This window comes from Panicum virgatum, chromosome 2K (genome assembly GCF_016808335.1).
Source record: "Panicum virgatum strain AP13 chromosome 2K, P.virgatum_v5, whole genome shotgun sequence".
NCBI lineage: Eukaryota > Viridiplantae > Streptophyta > Magnoliopsida > Poales > Poaceae > Panicum > Panicum virgatum.
This window is the reverse complement of record NC_053137.1, coordinates 11,514,423-11,540,422: the sequence shown is the minus strand read 5'-3', so window position 1 is coordinate 11,540,422 and position 26,000 is coordinate 11,514,423. Positions and strand designations below refer to the sequence as shown.

The following is a 26,000-nucleotide window of genomic DNA, read 5'->3' as shown; positions in this document are numbered from 1 at the left end:
CAGTAATCAGAACAGACAAAAAAAACAAATCAATAAAAATACTAGGAAAACAAAATGTATCTTGCATTTATGTTTTAGAAAGCAGAAAAAGCAAATCAAACCACTGCGGTATTTCTGAAATGGGCATTACTAGGGAAACAAAATGTATCTTGCATTTATGTTTTAGAAAGCATAAAAGACAGCAAATCAAACCATCATGGAATTTCTGAACAGGGCATGAAGTAATTGTGCCTGTAGTAATAGATGCCAAAAAATTTTGGTCAAAATCCTATCAATCTCAGATTTTATCATGAATGGTGCAAACTTCAACTCTACTCAGAAGTCTTAACACAATGTGCTTGGCAGTTTAAAAATAGAAAAAGGACAACAACAGAACTGATGAAGAACACTCTAGAGGTCACCATAGTACCATACTATGATTTGGCTAACTATCATCACTCCAGGTGACCAGAATCCAGATGGTTGAACATAGACCAGAAATGCAAAGAAATAGTTTGAACAAGTAAATAACACACAAAGAAAAAATCCCAAAAGTTTGTGCAGTAATTCTATGCCAAGCATTGGACATTGGAGGCTCGCAATAATTGAAAGTTAATGAATTCTTTGATTGAGGGCTAGCTACGAACATAATTACCTGTCTTGAAGTTTCATTTAAACTTCTGAATCAGCATGCTGAGCCAGGGATTCTTTGACATCTCTGGCGAACAATCCTCAGTTTGTAGACATGATTATATGAAGCCACCAAGTAGCAATGGAGCTACAATGATATTATTCTCCTAGTTACCTGGCTGAGATTTGGAGATTTAGACCTCCTTTACATTATCAGCATTGGCAGAAATGCTTGACAAAGTGTTCACACCGAATCATAGAACACTATCTTAAGGTTGAACCACAATAACGTCAAAACTTCTTACTAATTATCAACCGGTCAAACAGTATGAACAAGCCTAATTAATTTGGCTGATGTTTGCAGTATGTCCTGTGCTATAAAATGATTATATTCATAACATCAATACTGTAAAGATAGCAACCAGTGAAGCTGAATTTTACAAGGATCTCGAAGCATGCTGGGACTTTGCAATCTCTCTCAAAACTGCACCCACAACAGCAGCCTGCTCAAGACATTCAGCTTTGTTCAAAGCATCTAGAAGACTGATGCATGCCTTTACATTAATTCTACATCCTCGTAATCGAGTTTCTTCAAATACCTGATATGCCTCAATTGCTCTATTCGCATGGCTCATTCCCTCTATAAGAGCATTGAAACTTGCTGCATCAGGGATTCCACCGTTGGCCTTAAATCTCTCAAAGAGACTGCAAGCATCTGTTATGTTCCCTACCTTTGCAAGCCCAGCAATCATGGTTGTGTAAGTCACAACATTAGGAACCAATCCCTGTTTCTGCATTTCTTGCCAGAACACAAAAGCCTTATTGTACTTCTGTACGCGGCAAAGGCCATTTATAAGAATACTGTATGTATAAGTGTTAGGTGAACATTTCATTTCCTTCATTGACTGGAAACAAATAAGGGCTTCATTGATTTCTTCAGCTTTCACTAAAGCATCCATAAGGCTGTTCCATGTGTAAACATTCGGAGTAAGACCCTTCTTCATCATCTCTTCTAATATTAAATAAGCTTCATCTATCCTACCAACCTTTCCAAATCCATCCATGAGGGAGCTATAGACAATAACATTCAATTCCATTCCTTTTGATTTTGCTTCCTCAAAAAGCATATAAGCTTCATCTAACCTGTCAATCTTAGCTAAACCATCAATAATTGTTCCATATGTAGCAATTGTAGGAGGTACACGCTTTGCCTTCATCTCCTCAAGAACTTCATAGGCCTTATCCACCTTACCAGATTTACAGAACCCATCAACAACGGAATTATAAGCCCGGGCATCAAGAACAAAGCCTTGCTGCTTCATGGCATGAAAAATGTTGGAAGTTTCTCTAGCATGGCCAGCTTTCGTGAGACCATGAATCAAAATGGAATAACTTCGGACATCAGGAAGGAAACCATAACCCTTGATGTCATCAAATATTGCTCTTCCCCTTTCAACATCACCAGCTTTGAAAGTACAGTCCATGTATGTATTGAGTAGGGTAAGATCAGGCCGGCATCCTCGACGGTTCATCTCTTTGAAGATTTTGTGTCCATCTTCTTTCCTCCCATGCATGAAGAAATTCCTTATCAAGGATGTATATACAACAGGATTAGCATTGTAGCCTGCATCTAACATATTCTCAAATAACCTATAAGCGTCATCGACCTGTCCCTTCTTTCCTAATCCATCAATAAGAGAACAGTAAGTCACAGGATTAGGTTTGCAACCTATTTGACTTGCAGTTTCAAAAATCTTACAGGCCTCCTCAAGCTTCTTTGCCTTGCAAAACCTATCAACCATTATATTCACTGTTAACAAGTTAGGGAACAGGCCAGCATGCTCCATCTCATCCCTTATCTTATAGGCCTCCTCAACCTTTCCAGCAATGCAAAGCATATCAATGATGATGTTATATGTCGAGGAATTTGGCTCTGCATCCTTCTTCATGGCCTCAAACAAGGTCAGCGCCTCATCAACTTTCCTCTTCTTCCCAAGGCAAGTGAGAATCGAATTAAATGACACAACAGATGGAATACAACCCCTCTCCTTTAACTGATCAAGCAGCTTATAGGCATCCTCAAACTGGCCCGCAGACCCATAACCCATAATCATTGTATTATACGCATATGCACAAGGCACAGCTCTTTCTGCCTCCATCTGACCAAACAGCTCCTCAGCCTCGCTTAGCCTCCCCGCCTTGCACAATACCCAAATCATGCTCGTGTACGAGACGTCATCCGGCTGCAGCCCTTGTGCCTTCAATTCGTGGAAGAACTTCCAGGCCATATCCACATTCCCAGCCTTCCCGAAACAATCGATGCACACATTGTACAGGACGATATCCGGCTCCAGGCAGCTCCGCTTCACCTCATCCACCAGCTCCAGTGCGCCCTCCACGCTCCCCTCACGGGCCAGTGCCCGCACCAGAGTCGTGAACAGCGGCACGCCCACCTCGTACCCAACCTCCTGCATCTGCCGCAGCAGCTCCAGCGCGCGCTCCGGCCACCCTGCCTCCGCCAGCGCGCCGATCAGCACGGTGTACGCCGAGAACGCCGGGCGGAACTTGAGCCGCCGCATGGCCGCGACAGCGCGCTCGGCGTCGTCGAGGCGGCGGGCGCGGACGAGGGTGGCGACGAGGTCGGCGCAGGCGGGGTTGGGGACGCCGTACCCGAGGACGCTCATCTCCTCGAGGACCTTTTCCAGGGCCGCGAGGTCGTGGGAGAGGAACGGGAGGACGGCGCTGTAGGCGTCGGCGGGGAGCGGGTGCGGGGACGAGGCGGAGGAGGCAACGAGGAAGAATGGGGCGGCGAGGGACGGGTTCCTGAGGGCGCGGAGGACGGGTACGACGACGTCCGCGGCGGAGGCGGGGGCGCTAGAGAGGGAGGAGGAGACGGCGTCGGCGAGGTCGGGCGTCCAAGAGGAGGCGGCGGAGAGGAGGCGGAGGAGCTCCGAGGCGAGGGGATTGGGGTGGTGCGGCGGAGGTGGTGGGTCGGTGGACGAGAGGTGGCGGCAGGTGCGGACGAGCGCGGAAGCGGCGAGGAGCGGGCGGCGAACCGCCGGCGTCCGCAGCGCCGCCGCCGCCGCCATGGGGAGGGAGTGGGAAAGACCTAGCAGGGGTACAAGGTGGGTTTGCCCGTTTGGGCCCTCGCGAAGTCGCAAAGACTTCGAGAATGGGAAATGGGCCAATGGCAGGCCTTATTTGTTCGGATGAACCTTTTTTTTTAATAAACTTCGGATGAACTTCAAAAGGTTATATTCTCTTGTTTTCCTCTTTTGAATTTTTCAAGGTTACGTTTTTCGCAAAAAGAGATACAAAACCTGCTTTTAAAAGATAATAGTGTACAGAGCTAATTAGACTGAGCTCAACAAGTAAATATCGTTTTTTCTGAAGCTTAATCACAAAATTTCTCCTAGTTGTAGCACACTTGCAAATAGCAAATACTCACCTTCCTCCTTAATTCTGGCATGACATCCTCCACTCTCATCGAGATTAGGATTTGGATTTTAGTGTCAGGAGTGTTTGAGAAATTGCAGGGTTCAAAGAGGAGAGACGATGAAGGTCAACCTAGTAGAGACAGTGATGGTAGACCAAGGGAGGGTCAAAGTAGGGGCAGTTCATACTGACACGTTAATGTAGCGACGAGATGATAACATCAGAATAAGATCGAGATGAGGCATATTGCTTGAATGGGCAGATGACACATCGTTCGGCTCATAGCATATGTTGATTTTTGCTAAAATTAAAATTTATGAGGGGATTCGCGTGGATGCTCACCTGAGTTCTTAGCCTCCGTGCTCCAAGCTAGTTTTAGAAAAACAAAACAAATAGTGCGGTCCATACCGTCGTGTCATCCCGGTCTCTAAACTTGCAAATCGACTATTTGAAAAAGTTATAAATTATTTTTTAATATAGAGTATTTAGATCACACTGTTTTGAGCCAGATGAAACTCAAAATCAAGTTTAGGGATTGCGACAAAACTGAACAAGTTTGAGAACTTAAACTGTCGATTTGCAAATTTAGAGATCAGGATGATACTGTTGAACAAGTTTAAGGACCGATAATAGACTTCACTCAATAGCGAACTTACTACACAACTTCTGGAAAGTTTTTTTTCAGAGTCTAGAAAGTTAAAAGAATCGTTTAAAAGCTAACTTTTTAAAACAAAAGGTCAGCTATAATTTTAAAAAAAGTTTCAAAAACTATTAGTTCAAACAAACAAATCTTAACGAGAGGATAGACTATAGTCCGCAGGACGGAGGTGGCGAACAAAGGAAGAAACCAGGCAGTCCAGCACGAGGAGTGCAAAAAAGCAACCAGAAAAAGCCGACCGGACGCTGGCAGGCAGCACGCATTCCTACTCCAGCATAGACTGACAGCGTTCGCCACTGCACACTCACGCGATCGCGCTCGCTACTCTCCCCCCCCGGCATCAAGAAACCCCCGGAATCGCCCCTCCACCACCTTTCCTTGCTCCCTCTTCCCTCCCGATCTTGCCAAGAATCCGAGATCCGCCTGCGGCGGCGAGCGGCCCCGTCCTGATCCGATGGCGTCGCCGGCGCCCGGGGGGAAGGGGGCCGGGGACGGCGGCGGCGGCAAGGCGGAGTGGCTGATCTACGCCTTCGTGGCGCGCGGCACGGCGGTGCTGGTGGAGTACACCGAGTTCACCGGCAACTTCCCCGCTATCGCCGCGCAGTGCCTGCAGCGGCTACCCGCCGGCTCGTCCTCCGTCAGCGCCGGCGGCGGCGGCGGCGGCGCGCCGGCTCGGTTCAGCTACGCTTGCGACCGGCACACGTTCAACTTCCTTCTCCACCGCGGCTACGGTGAGGCGCGATCCGGCTGCGATCAATCGATCCCTTAAGCCTTCCGCTCGTTTTCATCAGTAATGTTCTAGCAGTCTAGTAGAAGTAGGAAGTGCTATATGGGGGCAACCGGGCAAGGATTAAACTCTTGTGTGGCTTCTTATTTGTGCTCAAAATGGTAGCGGCAAAGTTCCAATCTTGATTGGTGCAGAATGTACATAGCAAAAGAGAATTACCGATCTGGGGTTCTGTCGCAATTGGACAGCAAGATCACCCTGAATAGGCACCATCGGTCCTTATGGAAACAAAACATTCCAAAATGGAACAAAAATGGAAGAGAAGAAAGGGAGACCATTTCAGGATCTTATGTTGAATAATGCTCTTCATTGTTAACACCAGGATCTCAAGCTCTGTCTCTGACAATTGCAGTCTCATAGATGGGAGGAGGCATATGTGTTTGTACACAACGACACATGGAACAAAACTATATCTCCTGGAGCTATAAACTTAACAGCAATGCTGTGGACCTTGAAGATCTGGCCACAACTTTTTAACTGATATAGATCGCGTGGTAATTTAATAATCTGTAGATTCATGGTGACACCTTGCTCTTTGACTATTTTGCAGCCTATTGTGTAGTTGCGAAGGAATCCGTTCCAAAGAATGTCTCGGTGGCCTTTCTTGAGAGGTTAAAAGATGACTTCATGAAGAGATATGGAGGTGGTAAAGCTGATACAGCTCTTGCAAAAAGTCTAAATAAAGAATATGGGTATGTCTTGTAGTAAGTTGTGTTGATAATTTCGTAGAATGTTTTTTCCTTTTTCTGAAATTGAGCTTTTCATCAATGCAGACCAGTTATAAAGCAGCACATTCAGTATGTTCTTGATCATTCAGAGGAACTAGACAAAACTTTGAAAGTGCAAGCCCAAGTTTCAGAAGTTAAAAATATCATGTTAAACAATATAGAAAAGGTATGTTATCCCTACCTTTGTATAAAGCCATTTCATGGGCCGAGGTACATGATTAATGTGTCCTATACTTGGTTAAGGTGCCACCTAAACCAATCAATCACTCATGTACAGAGATCATTTTCCATTACTGCTATTATTTTTATAATTGTGTTGTCTCATTAATACAGATAACTTCTTAAGCACAGAGAACAATTAAAGCCATTTTTTTTTCAAACGGAGCATGCACCACTAGTAAATTTATTTACCTGGTTAGGTGTATTGTTCTCTCAATTTTATGCTACCTGAACCTGCTTTTAGATGTTAGTTTGATTTCATCTTCTTCAGTAAAAGTAGCTGACTTTAGTAGGTAAATTGGTTACATTTTATGTTTCCTTGTATTTAAATTTAAGCATGCATACCCAGTTCCCACGAGCAAGTGTACATGACTTTCTATTGAAAAAAAAGTATATTTAATGTTAGAAGGATAATAAGATTACACACCAGTATGAGAGCCATCATTCCTGCTTTAGTTGTACATTAGACATGGCATGCAGACATCAGGAAATCATTCATAGTTGCAATCATTACCCTTCAAAGAAATGGTACAGGCTTTGCACAAGTTGAGTGTGTTGCATGGAAATTATCGACTTGCTCTTATGGCTGCTATGCACATTGTAATGATCATGTAAACAAAAGTACAAAAAAGTTGGAGATGTTGCCATACTTGTACATATTTGTTGAATTCCTGGAGCACTTCACCATTCCTTTTATTGTTGGCTTCAACTGGGTCCCTATTAGTTTCTTCATTTCTGCCTCCTGTGGTATCTTCAGACATTGGACCGTGGAGAAAAGTTGAGTGAACTCCAAGACAAAACTTCTGATCTTCATAGTCAGGTATATGTCATCCCTTATCAAAAATTCAAAATAGCAGTCTTGTGCTGCTTTTCCTTCCTGGCATGCATAATCAACCTGTGTTGTATGTATGTAATTCAGGCTCAGGAGTTCAAGAAACAAGGGGTGAAAATTCGTAGGAAGACTTGGTTGCAGAACATGAAAATTAAGTTAGTGGTTCTTGGAATCCTTTTGCTTCTTGTGCTTATCGTCTGGGTGTCTGTTTGTCAAGGGTTTGACTGCACAAAGCATGAAACATAGTAAGATTGATACACCACTACTACTGTGGTAGCTAGGAGTCGAGATGAACGTGAATTGTGCTGATGAAATCAATTGTACCGGCTTATGCTTGTCTCTCTAGTTTGATTTCATGGAACATTTACAACTATATGAGGTGTATTCAGAATGTATGCCCTGCCTGATATGATGTGATATGGTTTCTTGTGTATCTAGCCAAAAAAATGTATTCCTTCTTTCCTCTTTGCTGAATATAACATATATAGAGTAAACTAAGTGTTGTATGTAAACCCAATTGTGGCACTGCGGGCAATTATGACAATATCATTCAGTAATACTTATTTAAGATATTTCGGTGTTAGATTAGCTATTTTCCCCAAATGGAACGATGTCACAAACAGAGATAAATGTGTGTTTTTAATAGCAGTAAATCACGAGTGGAAATCTGTTTTAAAAAACCATTGAACTTCAATTTGGTTTGCCACCAGATTAGTGATTGCTATCAGCTTCAGATTTCTTACACCTAAGTTTATACTCCCTCCATTCCAAAATATAGGCCGTTTTGACTTTTTTAGATTTATAGTGTTTGCTATGCACCTAGATATAACATATGTCTAAGTACATAGTAAAATTTATGAATCTAGAAAGTCAAAACGATCTACATTTTGGAACGGATGAAGTAAGAGATAGAATCTGTTACAAATAGGAAAGCATGGGGTGCCATCTTCTTTATCAGATTGTTGGTTAAGCCCACTCTCACTTGGTTAGGTTCCTGCTAACAATTTCCATTTTGTTTGCTTCCACGGAATTGTTAAACTCTACAGGATGGTTGATCTTCAGTCTTGTGCCTGGAACTCCAAGCCACTAGTTTACCAGCTATTCAATCAAACGTTTACCACCCCCACTGAACTAAGGTTCCCATTGCACATTGATAGTCGATATCACAAAATTGTCAGCCATTCAAGTGAAACGCTAACAGGAGCCAATTCAGTTGCAAAGAAGAATATATAACAAGAATAGAGTACATAACAAAAATTACATGAACAAACCATTTCTCATCGTTTGCCAACCTCACCAAGGGGTTGCAGGGGCATAAATTTCTTATAACTCTTTCGTCATAAACCAAATTAATAGCAACAAGGTTTCAAACCATTGGAACAAGAAACTATAAATCTGTACTTTGGAGTCTATCATTTAGGCGAGCTGTATCTTCGATGACTTATTTGTAAAAATGGTTGGACCATAATGTACAAGCAAACAATTCCACATCTTGGTATGATGGAATTGTTCATACTTTGCATGGTAAATCTGATCAAACAACATCACCAAGCACCCTCTTGACATACACTAATAAACAAAACAGGGAGCAGAGTTCGGTAAAACAGAAACCCCAAAGGTGATGCCTGATCTGCTCTATAATCTCAAGTTACACACCTAGAACTAGGAGTATATTGTAAACAGAACAAAACTCAATCCAGTACACTCCCCCTCGGCTCCCACAATTTCACGGTGCCATCATCGCTTGCAGATGCCAATAACCTCGGGTCCTAGAAATTTGTTTGAGAAGATAAGTACTTCTACCCAAAAATAAGGAACCATTATGGATAGAAGTAGAGGCAAACACATAAGGTAGGAGCAGATGGAATTATTGAACCAGCCGAATAAATTGAGACTATTTTGTTGCTAATTTTCAGACATTACGCGCCATCTAAATAAATTGAGACAATTTGTTGATAATTCCCAGAAACTACCTGAGGACACCATCGGACACAGTTTATGTCCATGTCGTGGGCCTTCTCTTTCTTCAGTATTAGTTTGTATGAAGGCCCCTCAACCTGAAAAATGAGAAATTAAGAAAGTTGTCCATCCAAAGGTCATATACACTTTCCAAATTTATAAACAGCCCTCGACCTTTATTACCAGGAAAGCTTGAATAAATTAGAGTAAAATGCACTGTGGGTCCTTAAACTAGTTGAGCCGTTCTGTTCAGGTCCATAAACTTTGAAAATGCATTTTTAGGTCCAGGATCTATTTAAGTGAGTCACTTGAGGTCCAAAACGCCTCCGACTGCCTCTGACCGTCTACGTGGACGGCCAACTCGGATCCGACATGGACTTAGATCCAACGTGGACTGCTTCTCTCTCTCTTCCTCCCCATCCCCTCCTCTGGCGTCCTTCCCGTGCCGCCGCCCCTACTCTGCTCCCTCCCTCCGCCGGCAGGGGCAGAGAGCACCGCGTGGCCGTCGACCTCGTGCGCCGGTGGCCCGAGCGCACGCCGCCGCCGCTCCGCGAGCCCGCCGTGGCCCGAGCGCGTGCTACCTCAGCTCGGCGAGCTCGAGGCTCGCCGGCCGCGCCTCACCTCGCCACGCCTCCACTGCGAGCGGCCGGCGCGCGCGCGCGAGCTGAGGGGGCGGAGGGGGAGGAGTGGCGCCGGGGATGGGGGCGCCTCGCCTCGCCTTCGCTGCGCGACGGAGGGAGCAGGGGAGGGCGAATGCCGGCCGCCATGGCCCCGCGGAGGACAGGCTTGACGGCGGAGCTCGGCTGCGGCCGAGCGCGAGCAGGCGGAGCTCAGGTGGGCACTGCGAGGACGGCGGAGGAGGAAGGGGGCGGCGCGCGGTCTTCTAGGAGCTCTGCTCCGCTGCGCGAGGGAGGAGGAAGGTGGTGGCCGTGCGGATCCTCGCCGGGGAGGCCGGAGGAGGCGGTGGCTGTGGAGGCCGGAGGAGGCCACGGCGAGCGTGCGCGCGCGGGCCGAGCAGCGAGCAGCAGCGGCGTGCGAGCAGGGGGCGGAGCGGCGGCGTGCGGGAGAGCTCCGACAGAGACAGAGGGGGGGAGAAGCAGACGGAGAGAGCGGGGTCGGGACGCCGCCGGAGCTCGGGGTCGAGGAGGCCGCCGCGGCTGCAGCCGCGCCCCGGCCTGCCCGCCGCCGCCTAAGCCCATGGCCGCCGGGAGGAAGCGCCGGGAGGGAGGGAGGGAGGAGGGGGCGGCTCCGCGCGGCGAGGGAGGAGGGGGCTGCGCGCGCCGCCGTCGCCGCCATGGGCCTGGGCGCGCGTGCCGCCGCCGCTGGCTCTGCGCGCGAGCCGCCGGCGCTGGCCCTGCGCGCTTGCCGCCGCCGCGGGCAGCGCGCGCTCACCGCCACCCCGCGCCCCTGCCGCCGGAGGGGACGGGACGGCTCACGGCTGGGGCAGGAAGGGAGGGCTGGGGCAGCTCGCCGGCAGGGAGAGAGAGGAGACGAAGGGAGGGAGGGCCGGGCCCCTGCTCGCCGGAGAGGGAGGAGGCGCGGGGGCGCCGCCGGCTAGAGGGAGGCGGAGGCGTGATGGAGGGGGAGGACGGGGAGAGAGAGAGGGGTGAACAATAAAAAGAAAATCCACGTCAGAGCTGACTTGGCGATCCGCGTAGACGGTCAGAGCAGGTCAAGGGCGTTTTGGACCTCAATGGCTCACTTAAATAGATCCTGGACCTAGAAATACATTTTCAAAGTTCATGGACCTAAACAGAACAGGAGAACTAGTTTAAGGACCCACAGTGCATTTTACTCAATAAATTATGACTAGAATGGTGTATTTTCGTAAATACAAATTTAATGAGGCCAGCCAAACATAGCACATAAGGACTGAAATCATGAAAAAAACAAATGTGGGATGGAAGGATAACCATGCTACTCTTCTCCTCAGCAAATAAGCAGATTGCATCATCACCAGCACCACTAGCTATAATATCCTCACTGCCATGTGAAAGGAACAGGGAAATGCCAAAGAATAGTATAAGATACAGTTCAAGGTTATTAAAACGATAAAACGACGAAACGAATAGAGGGTAGATTTTAACGAAACGATGGACGTTTTAACGTTTAAACGTCGATTTCACAAGAACGTTTTCTCGTGAAAACGTCATTTTCACGACGTTTAAACGTCGTTTTAATAACCAGGATACAGTTCGACTAAAATTAGCACGAAATCATTAGATGCAACAACCACCGAATGGAAGTAATATGTTAGATTACTCAAACGCAAAGCAAGGTGCCCTCAGAAGCTGGAGAATTAAAAGTTTGGCCGCAAAAGAACGCTCAACCTATATACAATGATACTTTGAAGTTTCAAGCTATAAAAATCAATGGTCTGACTCAGTCAGAATTCTATCTCTAATCAGCATATTCTGATTCAGGGAAAAGTGCTTTAAGCAGATTTGTTAGCTTTTGGCCACTAGTTAATAAAAATCATGATATGTGGCATAATAAAGTTTATCAACATCAAATACAATGGGCCACAATTTTTAAAACAGTGGAGTGCACAATTCTCCCTATTAGAAGCCAGAGACTAATATGAGATGATTCATAAAGATGGACTGAATTCAGAAGCTGTTCCTACATTGTAGCTGACAAATTTGCCTAAGCTAATATATCAAGGATATCTTGGGGATGAGAATTCAACTGACCTTGACCAATGGGCTGAAAAAATAGTTCGATCATGATATCCTGTGAGAGTAGAAAGGTGTCGCCTGAAATCAAATAATAACCATTATGTTATGTCTTAAGAAAAAAATCATTCTGTTATGATGTGCAAATTGTAATGCAGAAAGACAACAGAGTTTCTGCATCTAGAGTCATAGAGTGATGTAATGGTGCTATCAGTTGTCCTAAAAGATACTATGAACTGAAAAGAGACTAGAGCTGTTCTACTAAAGTAAACTTATGTTCATCAAGCAAACCATAGTATGATGCATGTCTTAGCTAGTCAACTTCAATCAATATCAAAAGGACGATAGGCATACATTTTCCTGTAAAAAAAGGTACATCCTAGTTGTCCTACATTTGCAATGGGACAAAATTAGTACTTTAGTAGAAAACAGAAAGTTTTGATACACCAAAATAAAATTAATAGATGGCATAAAGAAATTAAGGTATTTGATACATATTCCAAAGCAGATGTTTGGGGAGTGGCAATAGAATTGTTACTACGACAGGTTCTTCTGCAGCCTAATTTTTAGAAAAGTCTTGAAGGATGTCACTCATGAAGGGAACATATGCATTAATTATGAAAAGAAAAATAGCATCTTACCAAGATTCATGACCTTCACCAGTTTTTGGTTGAGACAAATCAGCACTGGTGTCCCATATTTTTAGTGTGCGGTCATCACTGAATAACAGGTGTATTAGATGTATATGCTGTATTTCCTTTGTATAAGTCCTTACTTGTACCTCAAGCCATACGGCCTATATATATAAAGGTCACCCCCCCTCCTAGGGTGTGTGGTGTTTGCCCAACTCTCTACATGGTATCACGAGACCGGGCCCTACCCTAGCCCTGGCCGTGCGCCTCATCCCCCTTCCGCTGCCCTAGGCGTGCTGCTCCCTGCCGTGCGCCTGCCCCCTCCCCCCCTCCATAGCAGATCCAATCTGCTTCGGCGTGCAAATCCCTGCACGTCGTCCACCACACCACCGGCGCCTCCTTCCTATAGGTCGCGCCATCCCCTCCTCCTTCTCCTCCCTGGTTGATGTCCTCCTCCATCACGGACAGTGCATCCTCCCCTAGCACCACCAACATGGGAGACGCCATCATCCCCTTTGCCACTGTCAACGTCAAGTCCCACGTCCCTGTGACACTGGAACTTCGCGCCGGCAACTACACCAAGTGGAGCACCTACTTCAAGGCCATGTGCGGCAAGTTTGGACTCCTTAAGCACATCGACGGGACAGCAGCTCCTGCCGCCCCTGATGATACCTGGATCCAAACTGACTGCTGCGTCCGCAGCTGGCTATACGGCTCCGTTTCTGAATCTGTGCTAGACTTCGCCATGGCACCGGATCAGACGGCGCGCCAGCTCTGGGTCGCCATCGATGCCCACTTCACGGCGAACAGGGCTCCGCGCTGCATCTACCTCAGCCATGAATTCCACAACATCAACCAAGGCGACCTCTCTGTTGAAGATTACGGCCAGAAGGTCAAGCAGGCTGCTGATCGCCTTCGCGATGCAGGGGAACAAGTCGCAGAGAGCACCCTCGTCCTCAACCTCCTGCGTGGCGCCAACCCCAAATTCAGCACCACCTGCGACTTCATCGCCGGCACGCCCGGCATGACCTTCGCCACGGCCCTCGACCAGCTCGCTCTGAAGGAGCTCCGCCTCGCGCACGGAGCCTCCGTCACCGCCAACACTGCCCTGGTCGCATCGCCCTCCTCTACTGGCTGTGGCTCTGCCTGCCGCCTCTCCTCGGCGCCCTCCGGCGTGCCACAGCAGCAGCAGCAGCGCCGCCCCAGGAAGAAGCGCAACGGTGGCGGCGGCGGCGCACAGCAAGGCGGCGGCGGCGGCGGCTACCAGCAGGGCGGTCAGGCCGCACGCCCCCCCTACCCGACCGGCCCGTGGCTCTGTTTCAATCCATGGGCCGCCCAGTTGGGAGGACAGGCGGGCGCTTGGACAGGCCAGGGAGCTAGCTACCGCGGAGCCCCATTCACCACGGGCGGGTGGAGCGGGCAGGGTTTGCTGGGCTCTGCGCCACAGCAGGCCCACACCGCCTTCGCCCCATCTCAGTTCTCCCAGGCCCTTGCGCCTTCCTGGGACCAGGCAGGCCTCGTCGCCGCTCTCCAACAGATGTCTCTCCAAGGCTCGTCTCCGTGGGTCATGGACACCGGCGCCACCACCCACATGCACTCCTCTGAAGGTATACTGTTCTCCCGTACCCCTTCACCGCATTCTTCTATTGTTGTAGGCAATGGCACTAGTATTCCAGTCACGTCTCGTGGTCAGTCCTTCCTTCCCACCATAGCATCTAACTTCGTCTTGAACAACGTCCTTGTCGTCCCATCCATAGTTCGCAATCTCCTTTCCGTTCGTCAATTCACCCGCGACAATAGTTGTTCTGTCGAATTTGATGCCTTTGGTTTTTCTGTGAAGGACCTCAGGACGCGGCGCGTGATTCTTCGCTGCAATAGTGATGGAGACTTGTACACCATCACTCCTACAGCACCAGCCACTGCCCACGCCCTTCTCGCTGCTTCCACTTCGTTGTGGCATCAACGTCTCGGCCATCCTTCCCCAGCCACCGTCTCCTCGCTCCGCCAGAATAAACACATCACTTGTACTAAATCAGATCGCTCCCTGTGTCATGCCTGTCAACTAGGCAAACACACGCGCCTTCCCTTTAGTATCTCTACCTCCAGGACCTCTTCTCCTTTTGAGTTAGTGCATTGTGATGTTTGGACATCTCCTGTTCCTAGTATTTCGGGCTACAGTTATTATTTAGTAATGCTGGATGATTTTACTCATTATTGTTGGACGTTTCCTCTCCATCATAAGTCTGATGTTCATGAGTATATTGTTCAGTTTATTTCTTATGCGCACACTCAGTTCAGCCTCCCCATTAAGTGTTTCCAGACTGATAATGGCCGCGAATTTATTAATATTGCTACCACGGCCTTCTTAGCATCCCGTGGTATTTTATTCCGACATTCTTGCCCTTATACGTCTCCTCAAAATGGCAAAGCTGAGCGTGTTCTTCGAACCCTTAATAATTCTGTGCGCACCATGCTGATGCATGCCTCCATGCCGCCCTCCTACTGGGCCGAGGCCTTATCTGTAGCCACATATCTGCTGAACAGGCGCCCTTCCACCTCTATCTCTGGTGAGATCCCCTATATGCGCCTCCACGGCAGCTATCCGGCCTATGATCACTTGCGGGTTTTTGGGTGTCTTTGCTACCCCAACCTTCAAGCGACATCACCTCATAAGCTCGCTCCGAGGTCCGCTGCATGTGTGTTTCTAGGTTACCCCTCGGCACATAAAGGCTATCGTTGTTTAGACCTTTCCACTCGTCGCGTTATCATCTCTCGTCACGTTGTTTTTGATGAGCTTAACTTTCCCTTCGCTCGTGACGACCCTGTCCCATCTTCTTCTTTTGATTTTCTACAAGACGACGATTCGGATATATTTGTGCCTTGCTCTACTAACAATGCAGCGGTTCGGGCGTCGGTCGCTCCATCTTCGGATGTTGAGCAACCGCCTTCTTCTTCGACTTCTGGCGCCGCTGGTGCTGGTGGGTGCGGTCATATACCCCCACCAGCCTCCTCTACGGGCGCCTTCGGCACTGGTGGGAGCGGTTTCGTACCCCCACCAAACCCTTCGACGTCTTCACGACCGGGCGGGTCGATTGCAGCTCCTCGGCAAGCTGCTGCTCCTGCTGGTCCGCCTGGCCGCTTTGGTCAGGTCTACGTCCGACGACCTCAGCAGCCTGCTAATCCACCTCGTCGTCTCCCGTCTCCACCTCCAGTACGGCGCCAGATACAAGGGCCGGTGCGCGCGCGGCCTTCTGCGTCTGTGCAGCCACCACCGGCCGACACCTTTCACTTGGTGCCCCAGGCGCCCATGCGTGGTTCTTCGCCGCCTCCTGCTTTACGGCGTCTTACTCGTCTCCAGACAGGTACTATTCAGCCAAAGAGCTACAAGAATTTATCTGCTACACATATTGCTGCTTCTCCGATTCCATCCAATTATCGGAGTGCGCTTGCTGATCCTAACTGGCGAGCTGCTATGGCGGATGAATATCAAGCTCTTATGGTTAATGGAACCTGGCGCCTTGTTCCTCGCCCACCAGGGGCTAATGTGGTCACAGGCAAGTGGATTTATAAACACAAGTATCATTCAGATGGCTCTCTTGCTCGCCACAAGGCTCGCTGGGTTGTTAGAGGGTTTTCACAACAGCATGGAGTTGATTATGACGAGACCTTCAGTCCTGTGGTTAAGCCTTCGACTATCAGGATTGTCTTAAGTGCTGCAGTTTCTCGTTATTGGCCGATTCATCAGCTTGATGTGAAAAATGCCTTTCTTCATGGGCATCTTGATGAGACAGTATACTGCCAGCAACCTCCGGGCTTTATTGATCCAGCACATCCTGATCATGTCTGTCTGTTACAGAAGTCACTATATGGTTTGAAACAGGCACCTCGAGCATGGTACCAGCGTTTCGCCACATATATCCGACAGTTGGGCTTTGTTTCTTCAGTTTCTGACACGTCCTTGTTTGTGTACAAGGATGGTTCTCAGATAGCCTATTTGCTGCTGTATGTGGATGACATAGTACTCACAGCTTCTTCAGATGCTTTACTTCATTCTATTATTGGCCGGCTTCACACTGAGTTTGCTATGACTGATCTTGGTGCGCTTCATCATTTTTTGGGGATTTCTGTTACTCGATCTTCTGAGGGCCTGTTCTTGTCACAGCGGCAGTATGCTCTAGATCTTCTACAGCGTGCTGGTATGAGTGATTGCCATTCTACCACGACACCGGTTGACTGCAAGTCCAAGCTTTCTGCTTCAGATGGAGCTCCTGTGGCTGATCCTTCTGAATACCGGAGTATTGCTGGTGCTCTTCAGTATTTGACTCTCACTCGACCTGATATTGCTTATGCTGTTCAACAAGTCTGCTTGTTTATGCACGATCCTCGGGAGCCACATCTTGCTCTTGTCAAGCGCATCCTGCGCTATGTCAAAGGGACTCTGACTTCTGGTCTTCAGATCGGCATTAGCTCTGTTGATTCCCTCACAGCATACTCTGATGCAGACTGGGCTGGTTGTCCTGACTCTCGACGCTCCACTTCTGGATACTGTGTCTATCTCGGTGACACCTTAGTCTCTTGGTCCTCCAAGCGACAGACTACAGTCTCCCGCTCCAGTGCTGAAGCCGAGTATCGTGCAGTTGCTCATGTTGTTGCGGAGTGTTGCTGGATCCGTCAGTTGCTTCAGGAGCTACATCTTCCTCTCTTCAAGGCTACAGTCGTCTATTGTGACAATGTGAGTGCAGTTTATATGACTGCAAATCCAGTTCATCATCGACGGACGAAGCACATAGAGATTGACATCCATTTTGTTCGTGAGAAAGTAGCCTTAGGCCAAGTTCGGGTTCTTCATGTACCTTCTTCGCAACAGTTTGCTGACATAATGACTAAGGGCCTCCCTGTACAGTTGTTTACTGAGTTTAGGTCCAGTCTTGGTGTTCGCCAAGCTCCCCCTGCGACTGCGGGCGGGTATTAGATGTATATGCTGTATTTCCTTTGTATAAGTCCTTACTTGTACCTCAAGCCATACGGCCTATATATATAAAGGTCACCCCCCCTCCTAGGGTGTGTGGTGTTTGCCCAACTCTCTACAAGGTGTATGGCATAAGTAACTGCTTTAGGAAAACCCCAGCAAAAGAAATCTTAATCAAGTACCATAGTACAAACCTGCATGTGACCATCCTATCACCTTTCTGGTTAAATGATACTGCCCATACTGTTGATGAATGACCACTGGAATTAAGAAAAATGTGATCAATTCAAACAACAATATAATGCAAGCAGTCAAGCAGTGAAACTAGAAGAAATATTCGTGTTCTGTACTTCAGTTATAAGTCAGCAAACATAATCTCAGTAGATAACTGGCAAGGACAATGAATAAGTACAGAAAACTATCTATTGGTCATATATTTTGTAAGAGGGGTAGCATAAAATTGATCTCAACAAGGAACTGTGAAAAAAAAAACCCTACAACTTAACTGCAAATCTACAAAAACACATTGTTAACTTTGTATGCTTGACACAAACCCAGAATGGTGTTTCAGCAAAGTGAGAGCAGGGGAAGATGTACGTGAAATGGAGACTGATTAAAAATTTGCACAGGCAAAATATTTAAGGTGGTTTTCATAGACAACAATTTAGTCCAAATTGTAGAATGAACAACAATGCAGTGCAGAAGAAATAAAATGGGATGAAATTTCAGGCAGTGATTTAGCAGATCCAGGCAAACGAAGCTGAAATTTAGTTCATTAATGGTTAGGATGTGATGTATAAAGTAATAAACAAGGCGACAAAAAGAGCAATTATACCAAACAGCTCCTTACCAGTTATTGTCTTCAGTTAACGTCTGTACACAGTGCCACTCGTCATCACCGTCATCAGCCCAGACCTGCATCATACGAGCTGCCATATCAAACAATTTTAATAGCAGGTGAATAAATAGGCTCCTGAGTTACATAGCATCCCAAAATAGCAATGCGACTAGGAAAGAGAAGACGGCAATCACAATACACAGGACAAGCTAACGCAATCACATAACAAACGCGTTTGTTCAGTCGGACAAAGTTCTTACCCTGATTGTATTATCATAGCTGACAGAGACCAGAATATCGAGCAAAGGGTGCCACTGCACCATCTTGACGTCTTGCGTGTGCCCCGGCAGCACCGACACGCACTCGTACTCGTTCCCCGGCTGCACCTCCCATATCCACGCCATCTTGTCCCGGCTGCACGTCGCGAGCAGCAAACCAGACGGGCTCCACGACACGCTCTTCACCTCGTTCTCGTGCCCCTGCGCACCCGCGGCGGCAGAGTCAGCGTCCGCACGAACACAGCAGCAGCAGCAGCAGCAGCAGCAGCAGCAGGCGGTGGCGGGGCCGCCCAGCCACGATCCTCAAGCCCAGCGAACTCACCTCCAGAGTGGCGACGCACTCGAAGTCCGCGCCGTTGTACTCCCACACGGCGGTGGTGGCGTCGAAGCTCGCGGTGGCCAGCAGCCTCCCGTCGGGGGACCAGGCGCAGGACCTCACCGTGCGGTTGTGCGTGTCCTCCAGCACGTCCTGACGGGAAGGGAAACCCAACCAAAGCCGGCGGAATCGGTCAATCGAGCGAAGCTAATCGGCGTCGCGCCAACCCCTCAGCCAGCTCCTACGCGAGAAATCGAAGCTACCGGGGGAGGAGGAGGAGGGGCTTGGCGGCTTACCGAGCAGCGCCAGGCGCCGTCGGGGGCGCGCTTCCAGATCCGCACGGTCTTGTCGCCGCCGCAGGAGGCGAGGACGGGGCCGGCGCCGGCGGGGTTCCAGGCGAGCGCCCACACGCGGTCGGCGTGGCCCGCCAGGCGGTGGGCCTCGCGCAGCTCCGCGGCCGCCGCCGCGGCGCCGTCCATGCCGGCGATCGGTGGCGCCCCCCTAGGGTTTCGGCGATTGGCGGGGCACGGCGTACGGTCACTCGGAGGAGAGGGGGCGGAGAGGGGGAGGGGGAGGCGTGGTCAAACCGTCAAAAGGTGGGAGGCCGCGGCGGCGCTGGTGGGGCCACGGCGGTCGACGGGGGTGGTGGCAGCCGCCGTCGCTGTCAGCCGCGCGTGGAGGCCACGCGGACGCGGCGACACTAGCAAAAACCCGGGTCGGTGAATGGGACCACATCCAGCGATGGTGAGTTTGCCTACTAGACTTTCACTACTCGAAATATAAAATTTTTTGAACAACTTGACATGAATTTGAAAATAAAACATCGATTATGGAGAGGTGAAACTACTCGAAACATATTGTGCGCATCAACAGTTGGGGCGGGCAATTTGTCTGTGTTTATAGTTGAGGGAGTGCTAAAAATCAACTTATAATCTTTTGAATGGATAAATAAAAAGCACAGCTTAAATCCGGCCCTGGATCGGGGTAATTATTCCTGATGATTTTAACTGTCGGTCTCAGCAGGGGGATACATGAACCAAATTTAAGACGCTATACATTTTCAGAATATAGCCGATCAAATAAATCGTATAATGATCTGACACCGGATGATTTTACTTCATATTATGATCTATCACGCTCTAAATTACCTATAGGCTATAGTTGTGAAGCACGTCACAACCTTTTTTTTTTATCCGATAGGCGAGAGTCTGACTGCGCCGAGTCTAAAAGTGTGAGAACCGTCCAATTTGATACTATTTTAAATAAATCGTCAGTCATTATCATCCAGATGAGAGTTAACATGTGCTTGCCAGAGAGCATACCACGTGTTATCCCACATCTAGAGACACGAATAACCGACACGTCATTCATCCAAAATAATATCAAATCCGGTAGTCCCGGTATGTGCTCCAACATACGCCCAGGATCAGCATATACACATACTATTTACAATCGAATACATCACTAATAATCCACAAAGAGCAGTTTTATATTAACAGAGTTCACAACTTAACATTACAAGATCAATATAGGTGGGTTTCAAGCTTCACTTACAAGTCTTGGGCTCACGAAAGTCATATTAAGCAGAAACATAAAGTTTATTGCATTTACAAGCTCTCCCGAAACTCGATTACGATAAAGACTTACTAAAGTAATGACGCATTGCTTAAGGACATCATTACAACCACCACGACCTACTCTTCCCCCGCGTTCGGATCAGCGGGGTAGAAGTGGCCGAACACCACTTCCGGCTCACCTGCAACTAGGTTTAGAAAGCAACCTGAGTACAAAAGGTACTCGCAAGACTTACGCGATTACAAAAACAAGGATTATGCAATAGCTCAAGTAAAAGCTTTAAGGTTAATTAATTATTACATAAGCATTAGCTCTCTACACTATCACCTATCAGAATTAATTAATCTTGCCCAACCCCAAACACTTTTAGTTGATTAAGAGAGTAATATAATCTACAACTGATCATAACTATAACATGAACCATTCCCATCACAATCGAAAATCTATGAGTAGTTCATGGGATAAAGAGCGTGCTCATAACCGAGAGCGCGGCAATTCGAATTGATTATAACCTTGCAAGGGTGTACTACTTTACCCACACGACGCGAGGACCATGCGACTCACCCAACCGATCACGCCGGGCAAGGGGGTACTCACGTCAACCGTTCCCAACAAGTCTCGATCATTGAACCTCACACCTAGCTTACGAGTAGAGACTTAGTTCCACCAGGGACATTTCTAAACTTTCCTACACATAAGTCCACCTGGGGACACACTAAGCCTCTCTGCATAGCCCGTAGCCACGTAGCTAGCACTGCACATCAATGATCAAGTCAAAGAAGGTAATTGGCTCATCCATACCATTATATTGGATATGTGGTAGCACGGAAAGGTGTTCAAAACCGACGTCGTCCACTCGGTCCTTAATCGATCCAAGCGGACTATGCCCATGTGACTTCATTCTCTAGGCCCTAACATTCCGCTCGAATCTCGATACTACCAAACTCTTAACAACCCAACCAAACCAGTGCGATCAAGGATTATCGGTAAGTGTGATCCTCCAAACCATTCCTGTCTAGCGAGCAATAGAAGTATTCTAAGCAGGGCTAAGCATCTAGTCAAGTTAAGTAATTAACTAACTAACTAGTGCCAAGAATAGGGATAACAAATCAAGGATGGATTATGCATAAAGATAGATATAAAAATGCAATACATACTATATAACCCCACATTACCCGGTGATGTAACTAACTAACTCAGATTAAATAGAAGTAAGGAATCATGCTTAGCTGCTTGCCTGGGTTAACTTCGGGCTCGACCACGAACGGGATTTCGGGTTCAGGCTCCACGGACTCGGTGGGCTCTACGGGTTCGTTCTCCGACGGCTCGGTCACTATAATGCATGAATGCAATGCAAGAATTAAGAAATCAACTTAACAATAAGCATAAATCATGAAACAATTTGAGCATGCAGAGGACAATGCAAAGAACTCATGAAAATTGGTTTTGAAGCAAAAGTATTTTCCTGTAAATAACCATAAATAGATTAATTTTCAGCTACTCTAAGCAAGATAAATCGGGAAAGGCATCCAAACTTAGCTAAACAAATCCAAGAAAATTATCATGGAAACTAGGCAGGAACACAAGGCTAACAAAACTTGTTTTGCCATTTTACCACTTTCCAGCGCAAAGTTCTATATTAAACCATTTTCATATAAAGCATAAAAAAACAAACTAAAACTTTAATAAACAGCAAGGAAACATGTGAACAAGTTGCACCACTGAAAACTACACCTCACAAGGAGTCTAACAAAATTTAGTTTGGAATTTTTAGAGCAAAGCACAAATAAATAAGCATTAAACTCACTTTTGCAAGATAAAACTATAGATAAATCTATAGCAAGGTAACATGCAAAACAATAATTTTCCTAAGTAGATTTCATTTAGAGGAATCCAACAAAATAAGTTTCATAATTTTTGGAGTTATACATGAATTTCTACAAATTTTGCAAGTTTGCAGAAATATAAAACCTAATAAAACCCTAGCTAAAAGCTAGGCACACCCGAGGGCAGCCACCCCGGCCACCGACAGGTGGGCCCAGGGGGGCGGGCGGCACCACCAGGCCGGGTCAAGGCCAAGGCCTGCCTTGACCCCGCGCCTGGGCGCGCCCACGCGCGCGGCGTGCGCGACGCGGCGGCGCCGGCGGACGGCGGCGCGAGGCGGCGCGGCGAGGCAGGGCCAGAGCGGGGAAGGGGAGATGAGGAGGTGGCGGCGAGCCTCACCGGCGGTGACGCAAGCAAGGAGCAGCGGCGGACGTGCGGCGCGACGAACAGGGGCGGCGCGCGCGGCGAACCGGCGCGGCGGCAGCCCTGCAGGGGAGGGGAAAGGGCCGGGTGAGGAGGGGAATGGGTCGAGGAGGGTTAGGCGATGCTCCCCCCGCGAAGAATCGGCGCGGCACTCACCGAGGGCGGCGAATCGCGGCGGCGGGCGGCGAGCAGAGCTCGGAGCGGCAGCGGGCGGAGAAGGGGAACGGGGCTAGGGTTTGCGGGGAAGCGAGGCCGGTCGTGCGCAGATAAGGAAAGGGCGAGGGGAAGAGTGAAGCGGCGGCACGGAACGCGAAGATGGCCGGCACGTGGCGCGTCTCGCGAGGTTGAACGCCGGCGACGGGCGACGCGTGCGGTGCGGCACCGAGCAAAACAGAGGAGGGAGGGAAGGAGGCTGACGTGTGGGCCCGGCGGGGAAAATTCATTTCATTTTTTTTTGCAGGACTGTGACAAAAAGCAGCCCGATTGAAACAAAAAGTTTCCTGATGATTTTAACAATCAGTCTGAGCGGAGGATACACCAGGAATATCCGAACCAAAGTTTAAGACATTATATATTTTAAAAATATAGCCAGTCAAATAAATTGTATAATGATACAACACTGGATGATTTTACATCATGTATTAATGTCATTATGTTATTTACAATTTTACATCTAACATTTTTTTCCCTAGTCTTTCTTAACATGGAATACCTCTGTGAAAATAATCATATGCGCCACGATGCTTTTGTTTCTACGAGCGCACTGTGATACAAGCAAAAAGAAATACAGCCAAACAAGTTATTTTTTAAAAAAATCAGCAAGGAAAACACACCTTAGCTGATTAAACATTTATTATGATCTCTCACGCTCTAAATTACCTATAGTCGTGAAGCACGTCACAACCTAAATTTTTTTTGATCCGATAGTCTTAGTGGGCCGAGTCTAATAAGCAGCCCGATCGAAACAAAAGCATTCGGGCTTTATTCGAGCGTTTTTTTATTTTTATATTTTTCAAAATCGTTTTTTACAGAAATATATTTTCGGTTTTATAATTTACAGTTTTGTACCCCTACCGCCGGCTGCGGGGCGGCCGGCACCCTATCGCCCTCCTGCCGGGCGGTAGAGATCTGAATGTAAAGAAAATTTATTTTAATCGCATTTTGGCTCCTGGGGAGAGACCGCCGCCCGGCAGCCGGGCGGCAGGTACCCGCCGCCCGGTGGCGGGGCGGTAGGCCAGGCAGCCGACCGGCAGGGGGGCGGCAGGCCCCTCCTCCCAAGATAAACCTTGAACGCCAGTGCGGCAGTGCGGCATTAGATGTGGTTTTAGATATTTTGGATAGAAATAAAAATCGTTAGTAAAGTAGATGAATATAAAAATTATAATTTAGCAATTCATACACATACGCAACTGAGAACGAAATAGGTGATGCATAAGAACGAAATAAGTATAATATGACGACATGTTCATAACAAAAATACAAAAACAACTAGAAGCACCTCCTAACCACCTTGGCCATGTCGACCTCTTTTACGCTGTGCGTGGACGTGGTCTGTAGGGTATGCGTGTCGGTTTGGAGGCCCTACGTCTCTACCTGGATGTCCGGTGGCCACAGGTGTCTGGAAGGTAGGATCGACCCTGGCCATGTCGACCTCTTTTACGCTGTGCGTGGACGTGGTCTGTAGGGTATGTGTGTCGGTCTGGAGGCCCTACGTCTCTACCTGGACGTCCGGTGGCCACAGGTGTCTGGAAGGTATGATCGGGCTGCTAGTTAGGTGTAGAAAATAACCGACTCCAGTCTTCGAAGTTCGCCTCCAAGGTATCTTGTGTGGCTCTTATGCAGTAGCAATTAAAATATCTTAATCATCGTCTTATAAGTCATTTATTTGGGTACATATTCATCATGCGTACCTGTTGGTGGTGGATACGAAGAAGTACCCATATCAGGAAGCTGGTGACGCGATTCTGTAAACCGTTCAAATTATTTAAAATATTCATAGAAATAAGAAAAACATGATAAATTCGGGTTACGAATTAGGTATTTATCTTGCGTTCCTTCTGCTGTCGCCATAGGGTAATACGAAGAAGGTCCCGCATCATATAAGTGTTGTGATCCTATATATAAATGTAAAAGAAATTAGACTTCATACCAAAATTAATTGAAATTAAGATATGGACTATATATTTACCGAAATATCGTGGTGATGCCTGTGTTGGTTGAAATGACATCCCTGCAGCTGGTGCCATGGTACTAAACTGGGTCCCTCCGTGAGGTTGACATCCGGCAGGGTTTCGCCGCTGCAACTCTCTCCCTTACCCCTCCTCTCTCCCTCCCCCTCTCTGGATGTCGTGGGAAGCAAATGAGAGGGGAGGGGGGAGCTCAGCCTTTTATATAGAGGGTCGGGCGGCGGCCTCCCCCAGGGGCCAAAATACGATTAAAAATAAATTTTATTTACATTCATGTCTCTACCGCCCGGCAGCAGGGGGCGGGCCGCCCCGCGGCTGGGCGATAGGGTACAAAATTGTAAATTATGAAACCGAAAATATATTTATGTAAAAAACGATTTTGAAAAATATAAAAATAAAAAAAAAGCTTTATTCGACCCGGCCCGGCCCAGGCCCGCAGCACAGCACGCGCTAGAAGCGGAGCCGCCTTCAAGTGGGCCCGGGCTCCCACTCGTGCGCGAGCAAACGAAAGCCAAAGCGAGACGCCACCACCTTTCCTCCTCCCCCTCGCCTCGTTGCCTCCGCCACCGCCGCTCCGAGCCCGCAGCCGCCGGCCGTCGATTCCTCTCCGCTGCCAACACGAGGTACGATCCGGGCGCCCCGTTTCCGTCTCCTCCGCTCCCTGCTTTTTGGTCTGCGCCGCCGTGCGTTTGTCTTGCTTTTCCTTTCGAGCTGGGCCGCCGGCAGATGTTGCTCTGGCTGCTTTGAGCTAACTATCACCGGTTCCACCGGGGGTTGGGATTAATCTGAATCTAGCTGAAAGCCGTAGGGGTCCTGGTAGAGATTGGCCTTGAGATCAAAGAATTGAAGGGGTTCTTGGTCTGAAGGAAAAGATTCCTTGCTCCGGTGTAGCCGTGTAGGTGCTAGTGATATAATCTTTATTTGATTTAATCAATTTGTGGGAGGGTACAGGTTTAAGGGTTTTGCGTTGTTTTTCCCCCCTATTTCGGGCCTAAAGTTCTTTAACTTTCGTGGCGACGGCTGCCTATTGTATGTGTGACTTGTGTTTCACCCAACG

The 26,000-nt window shown here is 47.9% G+C and overlaps 3 protein-coding genes across 4 annotated transcripts; 1 reads left to right on the top strand and 2 right to left on the bottom strand.

The window, feature by feature from the left end:
• Nucleotides 1-884: 884 nt before the first annotated feature.
• On the bottom strand, nucleotides 885-3,713 carry LOC120666438 (pentatricopeptide repeat-containing protein At3g06920-like). The gene has a single exon (XM_039946283.1). It carries the CDS (start codon nucleotides 3,696-3,698, stop codon nucleotides 1,047-1,049), a length of 2,652 nt encoding a protein of 883 aa, XP_039802217.1. The 5' UTR covers nucleotides 3,699-3,713; the 3' UTR covers nucleotides 885-1,046.
• Nucleotides 3,714-4,962: 1,249 nt separating this feature from the next.
• LOC120666459 (vesicle-associated membrane protein 724-like) lies at nucleotides 4,963-7,838 on the top strand. The gene is made up of 5 exons (XM_039946313.1): nucleotides 4,963-5,433; nucleotides 6,040-6,181; nucleotides 6,263-6,383; nucleotides 7,194-7,256; nucleotides 7,356-7,838. The coding sequence occupies exons 1-5, from the start codon at nucleotides 5,157-5,159 to the stop codon at nucleotides 7,512-7,514; spliced, it is 762 nt and encodes a 253-aa protein (XP_039802247.1). The 5' UTR covers nucleotides 4,963-5,156; the 3' UTR covers nucleotides 7,515-7,838.
• An 804-nt stretch (nucleotides 7,839-8,642) lies between these two features.
• On the bottom strand, nucleotides 8,643-19,656 carry LOC120666451 (protein CIA1-like). 2 transcript variants are annotated; one of them, XM_039946294.1, is made up of 10 exons: nucleotides 19,232-19,656; nucleotides 18,942-19,088; nucleotides 18,602-18,820; nucleotides 18,354-18,418; nucleotides 17,698-17,763; nucleotides 12,544-12,621; nucleotides 11,921-11,983; nucleotides 11,141-11,210; nucleotides 9,242-9,325; nucleotides 8,643-9,037 (listed from the first exon to the last, which is right to left on the bottom strand). In XM_039946294.1, exons 1-10 carry the CDS (start codon nucleotides 19,412-19,414, stop codon nucleotides 8,960-8,962), a joined length of 1,053 nt encoding a protein of 350 aa, XP_039802228.1. In that variant the 5' UTR covers nucleotides 19,415-19,656; the 3' UTR covers nucleotides 8,643-8,959. The 2 variants fall into 2 exon arrangements, with proteins under 2 accessions (XP_039802228.1, XP_039802236.1); XM_039946302.1 differs by lacking the exon at nucleotides 8,643-9,037 and having other exon boundaries at nucleotides 9,293-9,431; nucleotides 11,034-11,210; nucleotides 19,232-19,649.
• Nucleotides 19,657-26,000: the final 6,344 nt, after the last annotated feature.

Excerpts from the sequence above, each read along its gene's own strand:
- LOC120666459 (XM_039946313.1), top strand. The coding sequence starts at position 5,157 with ATGGCGTCGCCGGCGCCCGGGGGGAAGGGGGCCGGGGACGGCGGCGGC. Across the intron at positions 6,182-6,262 it reads AGTCTAAATAAAGAATATGG|ACCAGTTATAAAGCAGCACA; the intron begins GTATGTCTTGTA and ends TCATCAATGCAG. Across the intron at positions 6,384-7,193 it reads TGTTAAACAATATAGAAAAG|ACATTGGACCGTGGAGAAAA; the intron begins GTATGTTATCCC and ends TGGTATCTTCAG.
- LOC120666451 (XM_039946294.1), bottom strand. The coding sequence starts at position 19,414 with ATGGACGGCGCCGCGGCGGCGGCCGCGGAGCTGCGCGAGGCCCACCGC. Across the intron at positions 18,821-18,941 it reads AGTGCGTCGCCACTCTGGAG|GGGCACGAGAACGAGGTGAA; the intron begins GTGAGTTCGCTG and ends GCGGGTGCGCAG. Across the intron at positions 9,326-11,140 it reads CTGAGGAGAAGAGTAGCATG|GTTGAGGGGCCTTCATACAA; the intron begins GTTATCCTTCCA and ends CTCATTTTTCAG.
- LOC120666438 (XM_039946283.1), bottom strand. The coding sequence starts at position 3,698 with ATGGCGGCGGCGGCGGCGCTGCGGACGCCGGCGGTTCGCCGCCCGCTC.